The 22013-nt window shown below is 58.8% G+C and overlaps 2 protein-coding genes and 1 non-coding gene across 3 annotated transcripts; 1 reads left to right on the top strand and 2 right to left on the bottom strand.

The window, feature by feature from the left end:
• Positions 1–3919: 3919 nt before the first annotated feature.
• BESB_009170 (uncharacterized protein) lies at positions 3920–9572 on the bottom strand (the record flags this gene model as incomplete). Its single annotated transcript, XM_029359671.1, has 4 exons — positions 3920–4068; positions 4484–7346; positions 7615–8074; positions 9547–9572. 4 exons carry the CDS (start codon positions 9570–9572, stop codon positions 3920–3922), a joined length of 3498 nt encoding a protein of 1165 aa, XP_029222584.1.
• A 910-nt stretch (positions 9573–10482) lies between these two features.
• BESB_011570 lies at positions 10483–10556 on the top strand. The gene has a single exon. It is a non-coding gene; the product is annotated as a tRNA-Ile (tRNA).
• A 1784-nt stretch (positions 10557–12340) lies between these two features.
• Positions 12341–20178, bottom strand: BESB_009160 (WD domain, G-beta repeat-containing protein; the record flags this gene model as incomplete). Its single annotated transcript, XM_029359670.1, has 11 exons — positions 12341–12475; positions 12759–12840; positions 13312–13532; positions 13835–14146; positions 14656–15039; positions 15318–15723; positions 16200–16338; positions 16910–16994; positions 17269–17412; positions 17930–18697; positions 19165–20178. 11 exons carry the CDS (start codon positions 20176–20178, stop codon positions 12341–12343), a joined length of 3690 nt encoding a protein of 1229 aa, XP_029222583.1.
• Positions 20179–22013: the final 1835 nt, after the last annotated feature.

Here is a 22013-nt window from a genome sequence, read left to right as displayed (position 1 = left end):
GCGTCTGTAGGGACACAGATCGACGGACGGAAGGGCATACGCCGGATCCACTCACAGTCTTGCCAGGGAGGTCGAACATGTGGGCGCCGCCCCCTTTTTGCCTATGGCAGAGTAACGCCACCCATTCCTCGCAAGAGGGATAACTACGTAACTCGCTGGATGAGCCATTTCATATGAACAGCAGAGTAGGTATCTGTGCGAGGGAGATAGAAGTTTGCGTCAAGCGTATCAGCGCGCACACGGAGTTGAAGCACTAGATTTTGCTCGCGCTCATGCTGGAGGGCAGAGGAGCCTATTTCGGCGTGCAAAGCGAAACTTGCGTCAGGAGCGACAGTTGGAGAGCGGTGCACCTCTAGGTGTGCGGTCGTGCTCGTTCCACTAGCCTGGAGTGACAGGAGAGAGAAACTGACACACACGGGAACGGAGTAGGCGCGCTCGTGGCGCGTGAGCGCCTACTTGCGTTAGCAGCGTTTCCAGGTGTCCTTTGCACACACTGGGGCAGGGTGATGTGTAGGCGAGGGCAGCGACGGCGCAGAAACTCGGATTTTATCCGCGTGAAATTTGCTGCTTTGTCCTTTGAAAATAGCACTTTTTTGTCACCCGGGGAGATTCTCGTTGTACTATCACTGAGGATACGGAATAGTGCTTTGCCTCAGTCGGCGGCAGATTGTCCTGACGGGGGTGGAGGCGTATTCTGGCCCTCCCTGTTGTGAGTGGCGTATGCTGTGCTACAGGTTTTGTGTGTGTAATAAAAATTAGTGGTTCAGTGCGTGTATCGTCCCATTTGGGGCTGTACAGGTACCACGGCCACCTCTTAACAGCAAATAAACTCTTGTGTGAAGAGGAAACCGGATTTTCAAACAGCGTGGGCCTCTCTGTTCAGTGGAGAGGTCCTAAGATGCTGTTTCGGTGGCAGCAGCGCTTGAAGTGGCGGAACAAGCGAAAACATAACGCCACAGTGGCCGCCCCAAATCAGAGGGCTTTGCAGCCGCTCGCCCACACTGCCCATTCAGGAACGGTGACACGCGAACAAGTTCAAAGATAGAGCTGCACTATTGCTCTCCAACGAATGCGTGGAGGCAGATTACATTGCCTCTCTGAAGTTGTAGAGACGGTGTTTCTGGTTTTCTCGGTGTTCAGAGGCAATCAGGGAAGCATGCCCACACTGGCTGAGGCAGGCCATGCTCAAACGGCGCAGGCAGCGGAGGGGGCGAAGTCACCCAAGAGTTCAGAAAAGGTCGGCCACAAGCTGTTTCACTCTGAAGGAGAAGCTGCATCATAAAAAATAGATCGGCGAAGCTTGATGCGCTCAAAACCGGCGAGGCTACTGGCCCGTACCACGCACGCCCGTAGTTAGTCGTAGCTGCTTGACGGCAGGTGTAGATAAACGGAGATACGCACCTTCCTCGTCTTGGAGCGCCCAGCACCCCCCCTCCACACTACATCATCAGGATCATCCTGCTTTTATACTGAACAGATCTCCGAAGCAGTTAGCGTAGAAAAACGAATATCTTCGTGAAAGATGTAACTGGATGGACTGACAGTGTCACTGCTTCCATTTTATGGAAGACCCAACACGCGGCAGTTCAGCCCATTCTCTCCTCTTGTTCGTACGTGTCAGCTTTACAGCTGACTTGAAGGACGTCTACTTGCTTTGCTCTAGGCCCCCTTCACCCCGATCCATGTTGCGACAGAGTTCACGGGCGCTCCTCACCATAGGTCGACGGCTTCTGCCGCGCCACCTCCCTTCAGACGTCCTTTCCCGTGCCCGCCGCCGTCCGGAACGCTGGCCACTACATACTAGATTCCTAGGGTTGGAAAAATACCACACACTTCGCCAGCATAACGGGGGACGCAAAGGCGATCTATCACGTGCACGACCCACCAGCCGTGGACCGCCTACGGACGAACCCAAGCTGAACATTTCGTACAGTCCTGTCTTGGCCTTTGATAAGTGGACCAACATGAAACACGAATAACTGTGTCTTGAGAATACAGATGAGGCTAATTAACCTGCGTCCCTTGCTGCGAGCTCGGAAGCAGCATGCCGTTCTCGGTACACGCCGACCGGAACGAGCCTGCCCTCCGATAGAGACGCTGATTCCCGTCCTCAGGGTAGTGTCTGCTACTTCCTCAGTTGTTCTCGGTGCATCAATAATAGACCAAAGCTTCCAGCATGCGGGGGGACAGATATTTAGGGTTTTAGCTTCGCGCACTCCCTCCGACATAAGCACCAAAGGTCGACCCTATCTGTACGCTTGAGGTGCCCTCGATGTGCTGACGCGTTTGGCCCTCATCGGGTTGAAAACGCTTGAACCCTGGCCCTTGCGAATGCCAGTCTGGGCTACTCAATGCTACAGCTATGTAGAGTGAGCTGTTCTTCCACGTCTTTGTGGTTTCCGGTTGTGCATACTGAAATATTCACATGTAGCGACCAGTGCAGAATTCTGTGTCCCACTTTCTTGCCGGGAAACACGGGAAGATACACACACACACAACTTGCTAATGGCGAAACCACAAAGCTCTGCATGCATAGACGAAACAACGCAACTGTTGAGCATGAGCGACATAGGCGAGCGTGGATATACATATATACACGTATATATGCATGAATAAATTCTTAGGCTGACTAAGCCGAGACAGACACGGCCCACAACTGCGGCAAACGGTTCGCCTGCCGTGATCTCAGCCTCCTTGGAACACGCATGCACGTACAAAAGCAGCGGGACTTCAGCCACTACCGTAAAAGAGTACTTGACACTCTATGCACACACACGGCGAAAGAGCGGCAAGCCAGCAGCGGAGAAAGCACCAAGGCTGCGGCATGTCCACCGCCCTCTCGCACCTGGCGCCTCCTGACTTGGTTTTGGTTCTCTTCCTCTACAGCACTTCAGATTAAGAGAAAAAGCAAATGAAAAGAAAAAATCGGGCGAAAATCGACAAAAATTCAACCGAAGACAATCATCTACCCGTTCACAAGACAGCACCCGTTCATCCTGAGGGAAAAAAACCGACAAGCGGTCCCTCTTTGCCAAGATTCCGTCGAAACCGACACTACACACAAGCAAGCACACTCAAGCACGTACACGTCGAACGCACAAGGCCGCACTGACATCCGCGTACCACTACATATGCCGGGTGTGTATACACAGTTGGCATCGAGGATGCCGGACTCGAACCTCGAATCCCTCCTCCCCTCTTCACTCCCCAGTGATTTTCTGGACTCAAAATCAACTTTGCGCGTGCATGCACACTCAGGAATTGAGACTGACACCACGAGCGGCGAAAACACCCACGAAGGCGAACGAGCAGCATATATGTGGCGTATCCGTGCGAAAACGTTCACATGCGCGCGCACACCTCCTCGAGCCCGCTTGAATCGGCGGCCTACGACATTGTGCAGGCCGCATCTGACACACACTCATGCCTCCGAATATGATCGCTGTAAGGGCGGAATACACATATGTATACATACATACGCATATACATGCGTGTGCAGATGCAGAGATCCAGTGAGCTTGAGCGCACATGCAGTGCAAAGCCGGCACCTGGAGCTGACGGCAGTCGGAGTGTCTCACTCCTTCGCTCATGTCTTCGGGGTGAAATGAATGCGTTCCGGGTCAAGTCAAAAAAAATCAGATATGGACTGCATACGTTCAGGGTTGTCTTGTCGAGAATGCACTTGCTTTGCAGATACTTGTCTGTGAAGCCCACTGGAGCGCAAACTTCTACGCGTGCATGTAGTCCGAGCACACAAGAGATCGGTAGCTGCGCGCAGATGCGCGATGCGAGTCGCTGCGGCCTATTAGCCGCCCGCTTCTGTCTTTCTTGGCGCCTTTCAGTTCAAACCTATGCGGCTAGCGAGCAACTGCGGAGACAGCGAGCGCCTTCTAACGTCGCCCCTGCAGAGCGAAGGAGCTTAGGCCTTTCCACTCCGCTCGTTCGCCAGGAACACGCGCTGGACGTCTCTGAAGAGAAGGCAAGAGAATGAAGCGACGACAGACGCCCGCCCCCCAGAAAGTCCCGCCAAAAAGCCACGCCTCGGTGAGTGACCGTTCAATTCAGCACCTGCAAAGGACCTGAGATGAAAGGTCGAACGACACACAGATACAAAATGCCTTGAAGCTTTGTAGCAGCCAACAGAGAGCAGACAGATGCGCTGCACCGCAAAAAACGCAAAACACGCACGCCCAGGGGCCGTAAATTCACAGCCGACATGCACTGCCACGTGTCCCCGCGAAAGGCTAAACGCCACCACACGCGCGAAGCGTACAGAAGCACACACATATACGTGTATCTACAATATACATACATATACATATATATATATATATATACATGCACACATGATGCACATGCGCCGATCCCCTGCCCGCGGCTTCGTGTGTTTTTCTCTCATCGTGTGGTTTCTCTCTGTCTCCGCCACCGCTGCAGAAGTTTATGTCTTCTTTGGCCCCCGCAGTCGCTCGCTGCGTCGACTCACAGGCGAGAGAGGGGGCGCCGCGACCGGCGTTTTGGAGCTCCTTTTGCAGTAGGCAAAGAAACGAAGACGAGAAGGGCGAGAGAGAGCCTGTCTCTCCGTCGACGCCCGCGCAGCCCAAACGCGAGCTCAGCATCGCGGCGAGAGCGCCTTCCACAGCGCGCGCAGGGGCGACGGTCGCGGCAGGAAGGGAGGGGACGGACGGAAGCGGGGAAACGGCATGCGAGGCCATCGACGCTGCCACAGAGGGAGATGAAGACGAAAGCGAGGGCGCGGTGAGGGACGAGGAGAGAGAAGCAGAAAGCGCACCGGAGAGAGGACGCGCGGAAGAAGACGCCGAAACATCCACTGACGGACTCGAAAGAGAGACAGAGGGCACTGCAGAATGCGAACGCGAACTCTGGCGTTGCTCTTCTGCCGCATCGATGTCTGGGCTGCTCTCGCCCTCCGTTTCGCCGCCCTCGCCCTTCTCAGATCCTCCACCTCTCTTCCCGCAGTCGCCGTCCCCTTGCCTGCCGGCCGGAGCCCTGCCGCTGCCGCCAGACGTGCCGCCTCCCGCGGCTCCAGTCCCGCCGTGGGAGGCCCCAGCGCCGCCTCCCTCTTCGTCGTCTTCGTGCTTTCGGCCGCCGTTTCCAGTGTCTTCCGTCCCTTCTTCCTTCTCTTCTTCTTCCTCTTGCGTCGCCTCCGCCTTGCCCTTCTCCCCCCCGTCGCCCGCATCTGCAGGCGTCTCCGCCTCGAGGGGCACCCCTTCCGATGCGTTGGCCTGCGGCGCAGGGGCGAGTGCACCTGCCGCGCTCTGCATCTGAAGAAGTATCTGCAGCCGCTGCTGAGGGTTCAGCTGGCTACCGGACCCAGCGAGAGGAGCTCCCGCGGCGAGGAGCGGAAGACCGGGGCTGCCCCCGCTGGTCGCTCCCCCAGCTTGCCCGCGGAGGGTCGTCTGTGCGTTGCCCAGCTCACTTTCGCCCGCCGCGAGAGGAAGGGCCTGCGGATTTCCGTTCGCGAACTGGCTGTCTGTCGCGCTATCTCGCGCGCCGTCGCCCTGGGCAGGCGCTGCGGCGACCCCCGCCTCCGGAGTCGCTTCAGCGGGGGCCTCCCAGGCGTCCTGCGGCGCCGCCTCCCACGCGTTAGGACAGCAGCAGCAGCGCTCTTCGGCGCCTGCATCCTCAGCGGGGCGCTTGGCCTTGCCGCAGCTCGCGCACTGCGGCCACGCGGTTTCCTCACCCGCCGCCGGAAGCGCGGAGGCTGCCGGAAGCAGAGACGACAGGGACGGGACTGCCGAGACTGGCGAGGCCGCGACCCCCGTCTGCGGGGCGGAAACCCGCGCGACGCCGGAGAGGAGCCGCGACGCCTGTTCGACGCCGCCCAGCGCCGCCGCCACGGCGCCGAACTGCGACGCTGCAGCTGCAGCACCTGCGGGGAGTCCAGGCAGTTGGAGGCCGCCGGAGGCAGTGAGCCCCAAGCTGCCCTGGGGGAAGCCCGCGAGGGAGGCGAGCGTCGCCGCGGCAGGCAGGCAGGCGCCTCCGAACGAGGCGAGCGCGCCCTCGGCGCCACCCGAATCCCCCCGCTCGGTCTTCAGGTCTTCTTCTCCGCCCTCGAGGAGCGACTCCCGCGACGACAGGGCGGCGTCTGCGTCGCCGCGCGCGCCGGGGCCCGTCGCCCGCGCGCGCGCGGGTGCCGCCCCCCCACCCTTGTCGATCCTGGCCTTCGCTCGACTGCTGGCGCCGCGTCCGGCGCCAGCAGCCGCGCTCCTCTGTCGCTTCTGCGCACCTCCGCGCTTGTCTTCTTCCTCGCGGCCGCCGGCGGCGCCCTTCGGGGTCGCGCGGGCGCCGCCGCGGGCCAGCACGGCCGGGGGCAGCGGGTTCGCGGGGTCGATGTCGTGGGCTTCAGGGTCGTGTTCCTCCGGGACCTCGCAGGAGGCAAAGTGCGGAGCCCACGTGTTCATGCGGCAAAACCACTTCTCGCTGGTGATCTCGACGGGCGCGCGGCGCCATTTGTTGCACGCGTCGCACTGCACCCAGTGCTCAAAAACGAGCTGCGCCGCAGCGGCCTGCTCGCCGGGAAGCCCGTGCGCGTAGGACCGAATCTGCTGCAGCAGCCGCTGACCTTGTAGCTGCTGGTGCTGCTGCAGCAGGTGCTGCTGCAGCAGCTGCGCATCGCCCGCCCGCGCGCCCGACGCCGCGGGCGCCAGACTCGGCGAGCGCTTGGAAGCGAACAGCCCCGCCGCCCCGCCCCCGCCGCGGCCCGGCCCCTGCGAGCCCGCCAGGAGCGGATGCTGCAGAAGCTGCTGCGTCTGCGCGTGCTGCAGCGCCGAGAACGGCAGCCCTGCGGCCATCAGTGCGGAGGCCGCACTGCTGATGTTCACAACGCCGCCGCCCGCCGCGGGCCCTGCAGCGCCACTCGGCAGCGCAGGGCCTGCAGCGCCTGCCTCCCTCCGCGCCGCTCCCGCCCCAGCCCCGCCGCGGCCTTTCTTCGCGCCTCCGACCGCCCCCCCCGCAGAAGGCCCGCCAGCCCCTGCAGCTGCCGCCGCGACAGCCGGCGCGTCTGGCGTCGCCTTCTTCTTCGGGCGAGCCGCTCGCGACTTGGCTGCAGCCCCGCCACCCCCCGCACCCTTCCCCTTGCCTGCAGGACCCGCCGCCGCGACCCCGGAGGAAGCACCTCCGCCCGCGCCGGAAGCGAGGGTCGGAAGCTGAGCGCCGGAGGGTGCGGCGTCCGCGGCGTCGCTGGAGGACGGCGAGTCGGGCTCCACGTTGGTCTCCTCCGGGACGCTGCAGGACGCGAAGCGAGGATCCCACGTGTTTTGTGCGCAGACCCAAGTCGTCGCGTTGATCTCGAACGGCGCCACCCGCCACTTGTCGCAGCGATCGCACTGCAAAAAGAAAGACGCACGCGCACCACAGAATGCGATGACGCGACAGGGAAACGACAGTGACGCGACAGAGCCGCACCAGCGATAATCGAGAAGCAGTAGCGAAAAGACACAAGGGTTCAAAGCAGAAAGGCAAGGAAGAAAGACGTGCGGCCCGCAGCGCCGGGAGAAGAAACGCCAGTAAGGTGGCAAGACACGATTACGGAGAGTAACGAAATACAAGCTTCTAGGTGTGTCTCTCATGTGCTGGTCCTGTTTGCTCTCCTACCTGCACCCAGTGGACTTTCCCCGAGGAGGCGGTGTCTCCGCTGCGCTGCTGGGCGCTCAACTGCCGCTGCTGGAGCGCGGCGAGAGCTTGCTGCGGGAGGCGGTTCGCTTGCAAGAACGCAGAAATGGCGCCGCCGGCCTGCCCTCCAGCGCTGAGGCTGCCGCCCACCGCCTGCGCGGCGAGGCCCTGCTGTTTGGCGAGCGCACTCTGTTGCTGAAGGCGCAGGAGATGCAGCGGCAGGGAGAGTGCAGCGCCGGCGGCGGCCTCTTGGTGTTGCTGCAGCGCCTCAGAGGCGATGAGAGCGGGGGAGAGGCCTCGAGAGCCAGGGAAGGAGGCGAACGCGGAGGCAGGGTACGCCGAAGCCGCGGCGGGGGGCGGCGCAGGCGACGGCGGCGCCGCAGGGAGACTGGGGGGGCGGGGGAGGAGGAAGAAGCGGAAGACTGCGAGGGAGGCCCCGAGACTGACGAAGAAGACGCGTCAGACCCCATGGCGCTCAACATATGCAACGCGAATGAAGATGGCGAGACGTCCATGCTCTCGGAAAGCCGAGCAAGTCAGAGATAGCAGAGGGCCTCGGCGAAACGGCGGGGGGGAGGGGGGCGGGACGCACGCACGCAGCAAGCAGAGTTCAACAAGGAACCCGCAGCGAAAGACCGGAGGCGAACGCCGCCAAAAAATGCCGAAAGCGCACCTCTCGAGAGAAAGCGCGGAGGCGAGAATCGATCCGAGGGACAACCGTGGCGCAAGCGAGTAGACAGCCGCCAGGCAAGAGGCTGGGACTTGATTGCGAATCGTCAGGCAGCGACGCCAGACGGAAGAACAGTCGCGTGTAGAAGGGCCTTCGGAGAGACAGGCGACAATAATTCAGGCAGGGTACACGAAGCTGGTCTACACGGAATAAGGGAGCCACCGGCGATCCATGAAGCCCGCGGATTTTCTCCCATGTTCCCCCTGTGCCCTCGCGTGCGCTGGCGCGCGGTCAGGCCTCACAGAAAAACATAACGGAAAAAAGCAACTGAAAGAGAGCGTACAGGAAGGAACTTGCGTTTTTTTCTCCTGAACGGAAAGAAAATTCAGCCGCGCCCGCAGCGAAGTTGGAGACACGCGGGCAGAAGACACGCGGGCGATCAAGGGACGGCGAAAGGTGAAAAATACGGGACGACGAAAAAGCAGGAAAAAATACGGGCACGCGCCTTCAAACGATACGTTGCGATGGGCACGAATTGTTAAAAGATGGAAGAGGCCGCTTTGAGAAGCGGCAGGTTGTCTTGAAGAAAGGTGGGGGGGAGGGGGGACCGGGAACATGAAAAACACGAGAAACAGCCAGAAAAAAAGTTCCCTTTTGTAAAAGGCAGATACCAGGATATCTTCACACAGGGAAAGAAAAATAGAGTCTTTCTCCATCCGTCATTTCACCAAATTTGATGGAAACTCATTGCTACGCCACAGCAAAATCTTGCTACGGTAGGGACGAACCCGAGTGCACGCTAGGAAGAGGTACGAACCGAGAGACTGACTATTCACCGGGAAGAGGACGAGCGGCAAGCAACAGTGCCGGGAGAACGAGAAACTGGCCACGACACTTTGAAAACAGTTTGTCCAGATACGTTGACGGCGTCCCAGACGGGCGTCTTTTTTTAAAAACAAGCGGCGATACAGAGGATTCAAGAGGAACGCTGGTCCGCACGAAAAGAAGAATCCAGGAACAAGACGGGGTGGCGTGCCTGCAGCCTCAGAGAGAAGGGACGTGGAGGACGGAGGCAACGGATATGCGATCGTTGGACGCGCCTTTAAACCCTGCCGCTGGAGTTAATTCAACAGAGTGGCCCAGGGAAAGTCAAGCGCAAGAGTGTGACAGAGAAAAAAGCCGCGAACGTGTGGTTGCTAGAGAAGCGGGCACAGAAGAAGCGGGAAAATCCAGCCACGACTCACCACCTTCCGCGGGACAACAACCGCATGCGAACAAGTCGTGGTTCTTTCGGACGGCGATCTACACACACCGGTGCTGGACAAGAAAGCTGAGGGGGGGTGTACGTACTCGTGGAACTGCACTTCGGCGGCTGCACGGTGGGGCGCCCACTGTCATGCTCCAGCGGACCCAGCCAGCAAGGAGTTGCAACCTCCAATTAAAAAAAAAAAAACCGCATAGTCGGATCTGGTTACGGAGGAAGGGTCGTTGCCGCTTGCACCGGTTCTAGAGGACAAACCTTTCTGAGGCGGGTCCCGCGACGCTTGTTTCAAGGTGAAGGCTGCACATTTGTCAATAGCCATATCCCCAGTGACTTATTTTCACTTTTCTGGGCTCAAAGCTCGACTCCATGTGTAACGTGGTGTCAACCACGCAGTACTCTATCCGGTGGGATAAAATGAACGAGTCTCCCTTCAACAGCGGGGATATCTGGCGGTGTGGCATGGGCAGTGCACAGTGTGTAGTGAATTACCGGTGATGCCAGAGTCGGGTCCGCAAGAGAAAACGCGTCCGGTCTTTGGCAGAACCGTTACTAGAAGTGAAAATCCGCGGACTAGCGACAGTAACCGTGCTGTTTGTCGTGTCTTGCAGGCGTTGGTCGTCTGCGGTGGCATCCTAATATGGATAGCAGCCGGTGACATCTGCCCGCGGCATTGGGACTGCGATATTGCCAGTCCCCGTGATTGATGAGCATGAGTACGAGCTACGTTTCCTTTTTCATGCGATCAGAATCACTGTTGCCGGAGCGGTAGAGCACGTGTTGTTCCACACTGCGACGGCACTGCAATGCGACCAGGTTCTGTTACACAGCTTACTCCTTGCTGGAACGTGTGGACAGATGGACCCAGAAAAGCCTCGCATTCCCTTGTTCTCTAGTATCCCGCCACGAGGATGTGCTCGGTCCTATAGCTCAGTTGGTTAGAGCATCCGGCTAATAACCGGAAGGTCGCCGGTTCGATCCCGGTTGGGACCACTTTTCTCACGCGAGTTCTTCTCCGTCCAACAAATAATGGCCAGCCACTTTTGTGTTCGTGGCGACACAGGGTAATACGTGACGAAGTTCACGGAGGAAGACGACAGGTATTAAGAAAAACGTAACTCAGTGGTACTGCAATCTGCAAGACAGCTTCTGTGCTTGCGTGCGGCCATGAATGGGATAGAGGCAGAGGATGTCGACGCATATCTGCGTTTCGGTATCTCCGAGGTGTCTTGATGCAGCTTGCTCTCAATTGGTGGATGCGCGAACTGCCGGACGTAGCAGTCACCTGGTACGAGGTCGGGGGAGAGACCATTCTGGTGCGTAACTCGCTCCAGGCTCGCGTACCCCAGAACACCGAGTCTCTCGGAAGAGTGTGGCCTTGGATTGCCTGCTTGCAGCACCCAACGTCAACGCCTGTTTCTTCCGGTGTCTTCGTGTCCTCGCGGAACAGGAAACAACGCAGTAACACAACTCACCACTCGCAAGCTGCGAGTGTATTCGGCTAATAGTCTGTGGCGTACACGCTGAACCACGCAGTATATATAATGTTTGATATGGAGCGGCCTACAGTGGACGCCGGCAGGACAAAAAGTTGGTCATCCCTGTCCTTTTCCTCTTGGGAGCCGGTCTCTCCTTCCAGTGAACTCCACGACGGTCAAACGAGCTGGCCTTACAGGCGATGCCCTCTAGGAACGAAAACTTTCACATACTCTAGCGCAGACGTTACGCGCGCCTTTGCACCGTAGAGTGTGAGAAGGGTTTTTCACAATTACTCAACCCACGAATGACTCTGCAGTTCGTGGTGCTAATCATAAGGGAGGGCCACAGCCGCCCCCGACCTGCGCAGGCTCTAGCGAGGCGGCGCCACGGCAAGTCAGTCACATCTATACTAGTCTGGCGACCGTATTGCGTCACTATCGGATGCTCAAACGGTTGTTTACAAACTCCGAAGGATCACGGACAACTGTGCTGATGACGCTCTTCAGTGTCTACCGACTCAGGCACGCAGCCGACCTGGCACAAATAGGGTATGGCGGACCTGGACATGCGAAACAGCACGCGAATCTTGTAACATGAAGTCTCTGAGTGTAGAATGTCGAACCCGAGTACAGCTTGCCCGGGTCTGCAGCTTTTCAGTTCCTCACCTAAGAGGCGGGGTGCAACCTACGATGCGAAAACAGCGCATTCTTGTTTTTTATGATTCTGAACCTCGTGGGTGAGCTCCACGAGCTGGCAGGGGCCAGTAACGCGGCCACGGGTTTCGTCTGACTCGGCGACGATGGCTTTCGCCTTTTTCGTCCGTTTAGATAGTTTTCGTTGTGAATTTCGTGAATCACTTAAAGGTCACGGTAGTCTAACTTGGTGTCAGTAAGCAAGCACTTGAAGAGCCGCGGCCAATACTCTGTTTAGGTGTTGAGATAGCAAAACAAGAGCCCTAATTGGCGTCAGGAACTGGAGCGGAATTGCCACGTTCACCTTTTGAAAAAATGCCCAGCAAGCGCCGGCAACCCTAGCAACCCTGCTCCACTGGGGTGGTGAAACGCAGCAGTCCTGATTACTCTGCGCGTACACAGCTTGCGTGTCGGCCTTCTCTTCCTCCGCCGCGTTTTTCTGTCCCAAGATACCCCCTCCCAAAAGAGTTGTGCATACGCTCCGCACGTCGCGGGGGGTCACAGACACCCTTTTCTGTCGCTTCTTCCCTCGAATCAGTCAATAAGTTGTTGATGCAGGCTTCCAGCGTGGGGGCTGACCTCTTCATTTCTTAGAATCGCTGCAACCTAAGCCTTGCGAACGGACTTTTGCGCTCCCTGCTTCGACGTGGGCGCACCCACATCGGGGAGAGCCTGAAATCGTTCTTGCTGCATCTGTCTCTGGAGGAATGTCAGTGCGGCGTTGTTGAAGCGCATGCGGTCCTGCGTAAGACCAATTGACACCAGACCGAGAGCAAGTGAGGCCAACAATGGGGCGGGAGGGGAGGTTGTTCCCGACTGAAGTTTTGCCTGTGACGGCCAAAAAGCAAGCAGACGTGAGCAACGAAGGGCGGAGGAGCGCCTTTTTCATCTGTGCCGCTACCAGACAAAGCGGCTCCGTGGCAGGGCGCACCGCATGCAACCAGTCTACAGCTCACTTTTGGACACGCTCGCCGCCGCGTTCTAGACACGCGCAAAGTATATAAGATGCTTTTCTGTGTCTTACCCTTTCGCGGACAAGCAGAGGGCGAAGGCAGCGCTGCAGTCGCGCAAGAAGTTGCCGCTGCTTAGGCGAGGCAAGGAACAGCCTGCGAAAGAGGAACACGAAAAAAAGCTACAGATGCATGTGTATCAATTTAGTTATGTGTACGGCGGCACAGCCGAACATAGAGACGCGCGGCTCGCTTTTGGCCTATTTTCGCCAGCGATGGCAAACAGTGACAGCCGTCTCGGCGTGAGGAATCTACACGCAGAATTCTTGTCAGCGACTAATGAAGACACACGTCGAAACAGAGAAAGCCAGAAAGCCCCGAAGTTCGCACAGCCCTTCCCACGTCGGCCACGGCGTCAAAATCCTGTGCGTAGAATCCAGCGCAGCGCCTGCGCCGCGACCACCGACACAATCTAAGGGACGTAAAACATAGCCTTCACTGCCTCGTATATACTCCTCAGAACAAGGTAATTTACAGAAACCTAGATCCCGTTTTAGGAAGTGTCAGCTCTCACTGAGGCACCCGCACCCGACGGAAGAAGGGACAGAACGGAAAGCCGTGTCGTACCTGAAATGAAGCTGCACGAGAATGAGGGCAACGCGGGCGGCGCTTTCGATTGGGCACAGGCAGAGGACCGCGTCTTTCGCGGTCTTTGCGTCCGCTGTCGCTTCTGACTCCTCCGCTGTCATCCGCCGTCGCTTCTTGCTCGACTCCGGCGCGCGCGGGCGCTCGCCAGCGGTCACTAACACGTGGAAGAGCGAGAGGTGGGCGACGAGGAACTCAAGAAGCTGCGAATCGAGTCAACAAAGACAAAAACTTTGTCGCGGGGGTGGCTCCGGAACACACAAAGAGACCTTGACGAAAGGACGCGGCTAGGAGAGGACGCTATCCACCTATCTGTATCTATCTATATCTATCTATCTAGGCGTCCACAGAGGGTGGGAGGGTTACAGTTACGCTGCGTCTTTAGAAGATATAGATGACCGTGGACTCTGTGTAAAGCAGCTATTGAAATAACAACTCTACGTACGATTTTATATTTGTTGCGCGGCACGCGGCGTGTCTAAAATGAGTCAAAACGTTTTCTTACCCTGTAAGCGTACTCGAAGGGCAGCGCGACGAGGACTTCGAAGGTGTCTCCTGCCTTGAGCGTCGCGAGCGCGCGCAGCACGTGCTCCACAGCTGTGCGCCTCATGAGCTCGACTCTCCCAGGCGGCGGCGCAGGGCGCGGCGGAAGGCCCTCGATGGGCCGCTCGTCCTCGCGGTCTTCGCCGAAAGAAAAACCGCCTTCATCCTTCGAGCCCGTCTTCTTCTTCAGCTCGCGCCGCCGCCGCTCCCACGCGAGCAACGCAGACGCGTACGCCTCGTCTGCTTCTTGCTGCTCGCGCGCTTCATCGAGAACCTGCAACAGGGAGAGAAAGCGGAGAGCGAGACGGCGGAAAAAAGGGGTGAGACGCTAGAAGAGAAAAAACGAGGACTCGAAACCTTGCCGGAAAGTGTCCTTGCTGGCGAACGGACAGCCAAGAAAGAGACCACCGACGCGCGAAAAAAGCCGCGCGCGTGACAGACGCAGGACGCCGCCTCGACGAAGCGGGACAAGCGAGAGCAAATTCGAAACAGACAAAAACATGTACATTTTCTCATGATGTGCTTGTCTCGCCGCCTCGTGCCCCCCTTGCTACCCCCGGCAGAAGGGTCCGATGCGCTTCCCCTCCCGCGCCCTGCGCCGCTCCTCTCTCCTTTTTCTTCTTTCCTCTCTCTCGTCTCTCGTTTTTTTCTCTCTCCTCTATTGTATTCGCTCTCGCGAGCCTGTGCGCCTTTTGCGCGCGGCTTTTTGCGGTTTTTTTTCGCTGGAGTGGCGCTTTCGTCTGAGCTCATTCTCGGCGTCGCGCGGGCGTGTCTGCCTCTCACCTCCATGAGGCGCTCAGTCGAGCGGACGGACTCCATGGTGCGTTTGCTGGCTCGATCCATGACGACGGTCGCGCTGGTGGCGGTGCTGGTGAGGACGGCGTCCTCGCGGAGGGCCTCGCGCTCGGCGTTCTCTTCCCAGCGTCGTTCTTCCTCTTCTTCTGCGAACATCTGCTCCCCTGTGCGGCGCCAGGACTGCAGCAGCCGCGTGGCGTCCGCGGCGAAGATGCGGTCGCCGTCCTGGCTGGCGACCAGGCAGCGCAGCGGCGAGTGCGACACCGAGGGCAGAATCGAGACCAGACACGCCCGCCGATCCACGTCCCACAGCTTCAGCGAGGCGTCCGCAGACGCCGACAGCAGGTAGTGTGTGCCGAAGAGAAAGACAACCTGAAGCGCGAGAAAAAAGCGTATGCACAGCTCACCCATGACGCAAAGCGCAGCTCCGCTCGCGCGGACACCGCCGCGTCAGGTCAGAAGAAACGGAGAGCGGCGCGCGAAGGAGACTCGAGAGAGATCTAGCGCGAACACCCAAGGCAGAGAAAAGACCACGAGCGAGAGACGCGACCCGACACCGCGGCAAAAACAAGCAACTGCGAGGGCACGAAGGGCGGATGCTGAACAGAGGCGCGCGCCGCCTGCGCAACGAAGTTTCGCCTGTCGCCTACCTGAGTGACGGCGTCGTCGTGCGCTAGGAGACTCTGTTGAATGTTGCCGAAGTCGAGTCCCCAGATTTTCACAGTTTTGTCTGCGCTGCCGGTCGCGAGCAGTGTGCTGTCTGAGGAGACCGAGAGCGAGAGGACGGGGAGGTGGTGTCCGTACAGCGAGAGGAATAGCTTGCAGGTGTCGGCGTAGAAGACGAGAATCGTCATGTCCAGCAGCGCGCAAATCAGAAACTTGCCGTTCATCGTGTAGCGAACGTCGATACCCTGATCGGGCAGGGGCACGCTGCCCACTTGCCGACACTGCAAGAAGGACGCCGACGCCTTCTTCGCCCTCGGCTCGTCCGCCTCGTCGCTCGCCAGGTGAAAGACGAACAACTTGACGCTCTTGTCCGCAGAAATCGACGCGAAACTGGAGGCGGAAAAGACATCCAACCACAGCGGCTCGCAGCCAAAAGCTCGAACACCACGCAGCATAAGGCGCGCAGAAGGCGGTCGCGCAAAACGCCGCGCGCACAGATTTCAGCCCTCTCTCCCGAGTCGCATGCATGCATATATGCATGCACGCCTTCGCCTGTACCCGCGACAAAGCTCCCCTCTACGATTCATCGTCTGTTCCCATGTACTTTGCGATACAGACACAGATGCGCATGCATATAAATACACCCGCATATATAGTATGCATATATATATATATATATATCCATATGTATGTCGATACACAAATATATCCCTATACACATATATCCACACCTACATATATATGTAGATGTCCATATATAATCCAAGTTCTTCCCTCCGCTCCACGCACGCTGTGCCTACACCGTCGGGAGGAGGTCTGCGCTGCGCAGAGAGCCGCCTCGCTGGACGAGTTGAAATTGTGCTTACCCTGTGTGCTTGGGGTGCTCCGCGAGCGCATTGACGGCTCCTCCGTGGGCCTGCGCGAGGTGCTGCCGCACAGCGCACGCGCCCACGTCGTACAGAAGCAGGTCGCCGCCCTTCGTCCCCACCACCACGTGGTCGTTTCCTGAAAAAGGGTGAAAAAGCACAGAAAGTCAGGAAAAACGCAGGCGACGCCCTAGGACCGCAGACCAGACGACCCACCTATCCACATATTCACACAGATCCACGCACATATATCTAAATACTTATATATGTAGAGAGAGTGGACGCGGGGTATTTTTTCCTGTGTATCGGGTTCTCGGGGTCTGCAGCGGCGCGGGAGAGGTAAGGCCCCGCCGAATGCTCCTTTCATCTCCGCCTTTAAAAAAAAGAAGACTGCGGAGTTGGCATCCGACCGCCTCCCGCATGCGAAGAAGGCTAGGTATAGAGTGCGATTCGGCGCCCTCGGACGTTACAAGGTTGAACTGTGTAGAGATCATCGTTTTAAGGCTCTATCGCAAACCATTGACACTAAGAAGCAACGAGTTTGGGGTCGTGCGTGTCCCTCTGTCTCTCGATAACTAGCTGGACGCTTCTTCTGCCCCCCACCGCGCCCTCGAGACTGCGCAGCTTCTCCGGAGTGGTTACAGATCTGCGTGGCGCCTGCGGCTCCATGCGCCCGTTTCGGGGCATTCTCTTGTCTTCCGCCTCCTCACCGGCGACGAAGAAGCCGCAGAGCGGCAAGTCGACGATGACGCTCTTCACACATTGCCTCGAGTGCGTCGTCCAGACCTTGAAGCCCTGCAGGCGAGGCACGCGGAGGGACACACGAAGGGCTGAAATGACGCTTGAAATAACGCTTGAGAAGGGGAAAAGGCGCCGCAGCGGCAGAGAAGCAGCGGCCAGCAGGAACCTGGAGCAGAGCTGGCAGCAAAGACCGTGACGCAACGAGGGCGCGGCACGACAGGCATCCCTTCCACTCCACTTCCCACTTCCTCCCGCTGCTTCCTCCGTCGCCAGCTGGAGCCGCATGTGAAAAGGGGCCGTTGGGGAATCTCGGCATCACACGACGCACCTCGTCTGCGATGGAGAGCAGATAGGAGCTGTCGTGGCTGACAGCCAGCTGGCGCAGCGTGCCTCGGTGCCCTGCGACGGAGACACGCGAGAGCTGCTTGAAAAACGCATCGGTGTCCTGCTTGCTGCCGCCCGTCTCGCTCTCCTGCGGTGTCAACACGCCCAGACACACACACACTTGCAGCGCCGCGCTGTGCCGTGAGCGCACCACGGGGCAGAAAGAGCCGACGCGCGAAACGAAAGCGGAAAAAAGAAGAAGAAAAGACCAAGAGGAAACAACGCGCATGGGGTCGCGGAGTAGACACGCTGAAAAACCACGAGAGAGGGAGACAAAGCCCAAACGGGGGCATCCGCAGCAGGCCGAGGAAAGGACAGAGCCGATATTGTGGATGCACACAAGATGAAAGAAACGGGCGACGCAGGGGGTGGACTGCAGAGCAAACGACGAGCGCCCATGATGAAAAGCGTAAACGCGAGGGAGCGAAGAGGCACAAATCCAGCGGGACTGCGCGGAACGAAGTATGCAACCGGCAGGAAAAGAAAAGGTGGAAGTCGCGAGAGCGAGAAAACAGTTCCTTCCTACTTTTATGCATCAACGCGCGCGAAGGTCACTGCTGCCTTCCGCTCTTCATAATCTTCAGACAGAAGAGAGAGAGATTTACCTTCTGAGCCAGTCGGTCGGCGAGGCACTGGACGTCGACTCTCCAAACTTCGAAGGCATTGTCCGCTAGGCCCAACACCACTTCGATTTGTTTTTCTGTGCCTCGCGTCTGGGCTTTCGCCTTGCTCGCTTTTTTCCCAGTTTGGCGCTCAGAGGGCGCGCCTTTGTGGGGGCTGCGTGCTCCTTGCAGATGGAAAGCCTTGATGACGCTGGCGGTGTGGAGTCGCGAGAGGAAGACGAACTCGTCGGTGACGCGTTCGGCACTGTCTGCTTCCTTGTCCTCTTCCTCCTCGAGGCTCACATGAGCGCTGGGCGCCTCGCGCAGCTTCTGGTCTCGCTTCTTTTTCTTCTCTTCGGCGCGCTTCTTCCGGCGCTTCATCCGTCTCTTGCGCTCCGCCTCGCCGCAGACCTTGAAGATCTCTATGGCGCGGCTGTTGCCGCTGCCGACGACCAACACGCCTCCCTCGTCTTCCTCCTCTTCTTCATCTCCCTCGTTCGCGTCGTGGTCGCCCAGCTCTCTCGCCGCGCCTCCCCACGCGAGGAAGTGCATGCAGGTCGTCTTCTTCTGGCCGCCAGCGGGGCGCTTGAGGAACCCGAGAAACGATGCCACGCAGCGCAGGCCGGTGTGAGGATTCACCAGAGCGCCCTCCGCGCTGTCGCTCTCTCCATGCTTCGCCGACGGCGCCGAAGACCGCGACGACGACGCACAGAAGCCGTGCAGCGCGTAGACGCGCAGCATGTGGTCGCTGCACCCGACCACGAGGCGCGTCTGAAAAAAAGAAACAAACTCGCAAAAAAAAACAAAAAAAATTCCCAGACATCGGCAACTCCATCAGCGACCAAGAGCGAGGAGACACGGTGCGCGGGCGTCGTTCATCATTCCTATGTATTTAAAAAGCGCAAGAAGACAGCGATCAGAACTCATACTCGCACGCGGATCCCACCCGGCGACCGGCGGCGTTCTCTTCTCTCATGGCAACGGCCCCACACGTCAATCGATTTATTGTTACATCAGAGACACACACATGCATCCACCGAGTCACGAAGGTACCACATAGTCTATGAAGAAAGCAGATTTTGAACCAGACGCGTGCCCGCGCGTGGAAACATCTATGTGGATACACAAGTATATATATGCGTGGGCGTGGGTGACGCGAAGAGCTTTCTCGCTCGCCTAGAACACCGAAAGAACCGCCGTAGGCCGCGAGACTCGCGGCAAGCAGACACCTCGCTCACCTGCTGGCGGTTCACCGCGAGGCTGCAAGCCTCGCCGGCGCCTGAGGCGCCGGCGAGCGTGTCGACTACGGTCTGCAGACAGAGCTCGAGGTCGGCGTCCCAGATTTTCAAGAGTCCGTCCTTTCCACAGGAGATGAGAAGCAACCCGGAGCCGGGGAGCGTGTGGTCGCCCGTTCTCCCTTCGCGCGAGTCGCCTCCTCCGCTCTCCGCCTCCAGCGCCGCAGAACCGGCCCCCGCGGCGTCTGCAGCTTCGGCTACGGAGCCCCTGGACTTGCGGCGCACCGTCTGCGCGTCGCTCGCCTCTCCGTCTTCAGCCTCCGCGTTATTCGCGCCGTTTCGCCTTCGCTTCTTCGGCTCGGCTTGCGCGTTCGCGACGCTCTCCGCAAAGTTCCCTCTGCGGACTCGACGGCGCAGGGCGACCACCTGCGTGACGGGTGCGGCGTGCCCGTGGAGCCTGTGGAGCCCGACGCCCGCGACGCGGTCCCAGACGATGATGTCTCCGTCGGCGGATGCGGACACGAGAAGCGTCTCAAAGCTTGCGTCCGCGGTGCGCGCCGCAGCCCCCCCCGCGAAAAAGTGATTCGTCTCTTCACCCGCGAAGCCCCAGCAGAGCGCCGTGACTGCGCTGCGGTGGCCGCGGAGCGTGAGCAGCGGCGCAGACTTCAGCGGCTGGGCACCAGAGGGCAGCGCCGCGAGCGCGGAGGCCGACGGCGTCTCCCAGACCAACACGCTGCCGTCGCTGTAGCCCACTGCGAGGTGCGAGTGCGAAGAGGAAAGCGCCAGACGCGCAGCGTAGTGGGCCGTCGAGGCCGCCGGCGGCACGAAACACGCAAGCTGACACTGGCGGTTGGAGCTCCAGAGAAGCACCGACGCCCCGCTGCAGGTCAGCACGTAGGGTGCGGAAGGCCGAGTCGCAGGGGAGGAAGCAGGAGAGAAGAAAGAAACGTTCGCGTGCGGAGACGCGATGAGGCCAAACGCCTCCTCGTGGGCGTAGCGCAAATACGCCTTCACCATCTTCTCGCATGAAGCGATAAGACTCGATGTACCATATACACACGCGCGCCTTCGCAAGCAAAGCCGAAGGCGCGTTCCGAAGCAGAGACGAGTCTCTCATGCACTTTGTGAAGCGCACGCGCGCGCTGAGACAGCTAGAAGGCGCCGTGCGGTGGCGGAGGTATGCGCAGGGCGAGAGGCCACTTCTGAGCGCCGTCTACGCAGGAAAGGCGCCGAAGGAATGCATGTGATGCGCGCGTCCCGACGAGCGAGCGTGTAAAAACAACTAGCCTAGCGGCTGCGTCGACGCCCCCCAGTCCGCGGAGACGCTTGGAAAGAAAGAAGGGACGCACCTAAAGACGAACTCCACATTCGTGGAGGTCAGACATCGAAGAAGGACTGCCCCCGGGGGCAGTTACCGCGCTGAAGGGCGCAGGGCCTCCGCAGACGCACGAAATCCTGACTCGGGAGAGAGAGGAAGAGCGGGATCGGGAGAGCCGTGCTGACTTGTTTAGGAATACACGCAGGCGCGCGCGATGTCGATATTTTCTACAACAGCTGGCCGGAATCTGTGAGAAGAGACAGGCAGAGGATATAGAAACGAGGATACGGTACACGTCAAGGAAGAAAGAAACCAGCAGACGGGCCGACGGTGAGCATCGAACGATTGAGAAGCTTCTGTCGGAAGGTACGTACACCAGCCTGCGAGTTCGGGGCCTACTTGCCCGTTTTTCACGCTGCGAAGCATCAACTAGCTCGCCTTTCTCGGGTTTTCTCACGCTTCCAAGAGAAGGCAGGCATTGTCAGACACCTGCTTGAAGAGAAGAATGTGCTCACTCCCGTTGAACCACCGACCGTTTCGTTCGTTACGATGATAGCCCCGAAAACCAACGGCGGCCACGCTTGCGAAAGCAACCAGTCGAGGGGACGAGCATGAGCGCGGCAGAACGAAGACGGGACGGGCACAGGAGGCCAACGACAGAGAAAGAAAGACGGTGGAAAAGAAGTTACTTCCGTCAGTGACCCCACTTTCGCGTTTCTGCATCTTCTGTTTCCCTCGGTCACGGTCTTCGGTGTACCGACAGCGTGCATGCACACGCGCTGCGCATGCAGTTTCACCGACATTGCGGTTGCCCCACAAAAAGGCAGAAAGTGCGGAATTTGCTTCTCAAACAGCCTCACGACAGTATTTTTTTTTCAATGGCAACGTGAATTCAGCACAGTCAGGTTGAAAATCCATTTTACGCGGGTGTTTGGCTTGCTACGCGCGAGCCGTTTCCGCGTCCCTTCTTCCGCGAGGCTGGCGCACGTGGCAGCCCGCTCTTTCACTTGCCTCTGCGACATTTTGAGTCCCTGCGCGGCTCGCTGTCCCTACCCTATCTTCTCTCCCAGCAGAAAGCGATTGATCAGGTGGAAAAGATGTTTGGATAGCGGGGAATGCAGCAACCATGGATCGGGAGCTTTCCCGGTCCTCGTCATCCAGCCGCCGTTCAGTTGTGAGAAGTCCTTAGATTTTTAACGGTGTCAGTGCAGGGGCCTTGCAGTCCTGCGTTATTTTGCTTTCCCGAGAAGCAGGGACGACGTCTTGCTTGTCTGCTATCTCTCCAGCGTTTTCACCCGATCTCTGCAGGCGCTTCCCGCGTCCTCCGGCAGCAGTTTCACTCAGGCGCGCTCTCGGCTCCTCGTTGTCTCGTCCGTTTCTGCTACCATTCTTGCTACTCCTTTATCTCTCTCGTTGTCCCTCCTCTTTGCCTTGTTGATTTCGTTACTGTCAGGTCTAGTTTTCCTGTCGTTTTCCTTACATCTAGGCGTTTTTTCGCGCGTCTTACCTTTGTTGTCTTCACTTTCTCGCCGTC

Source organism: Besnoitia besnoiti, chromosome I, assembly GCF_002563875.1.
Source record: "Besnoitia besnoiti strain Bb-Ger1 chromosome I, whole genome shotgun sequence".
In the NCBI taxonomy this organism is placed as follows: domain Eukaryota; phylum Apicomplexa; class Conoidasida; order Eucoccidiorida; family Sarcocystidae; genus Besnoitia; species Besnoitia besnoiti.
This window is presented reverse-complemented; position numbering and strand designations above follow the sequence as displayed.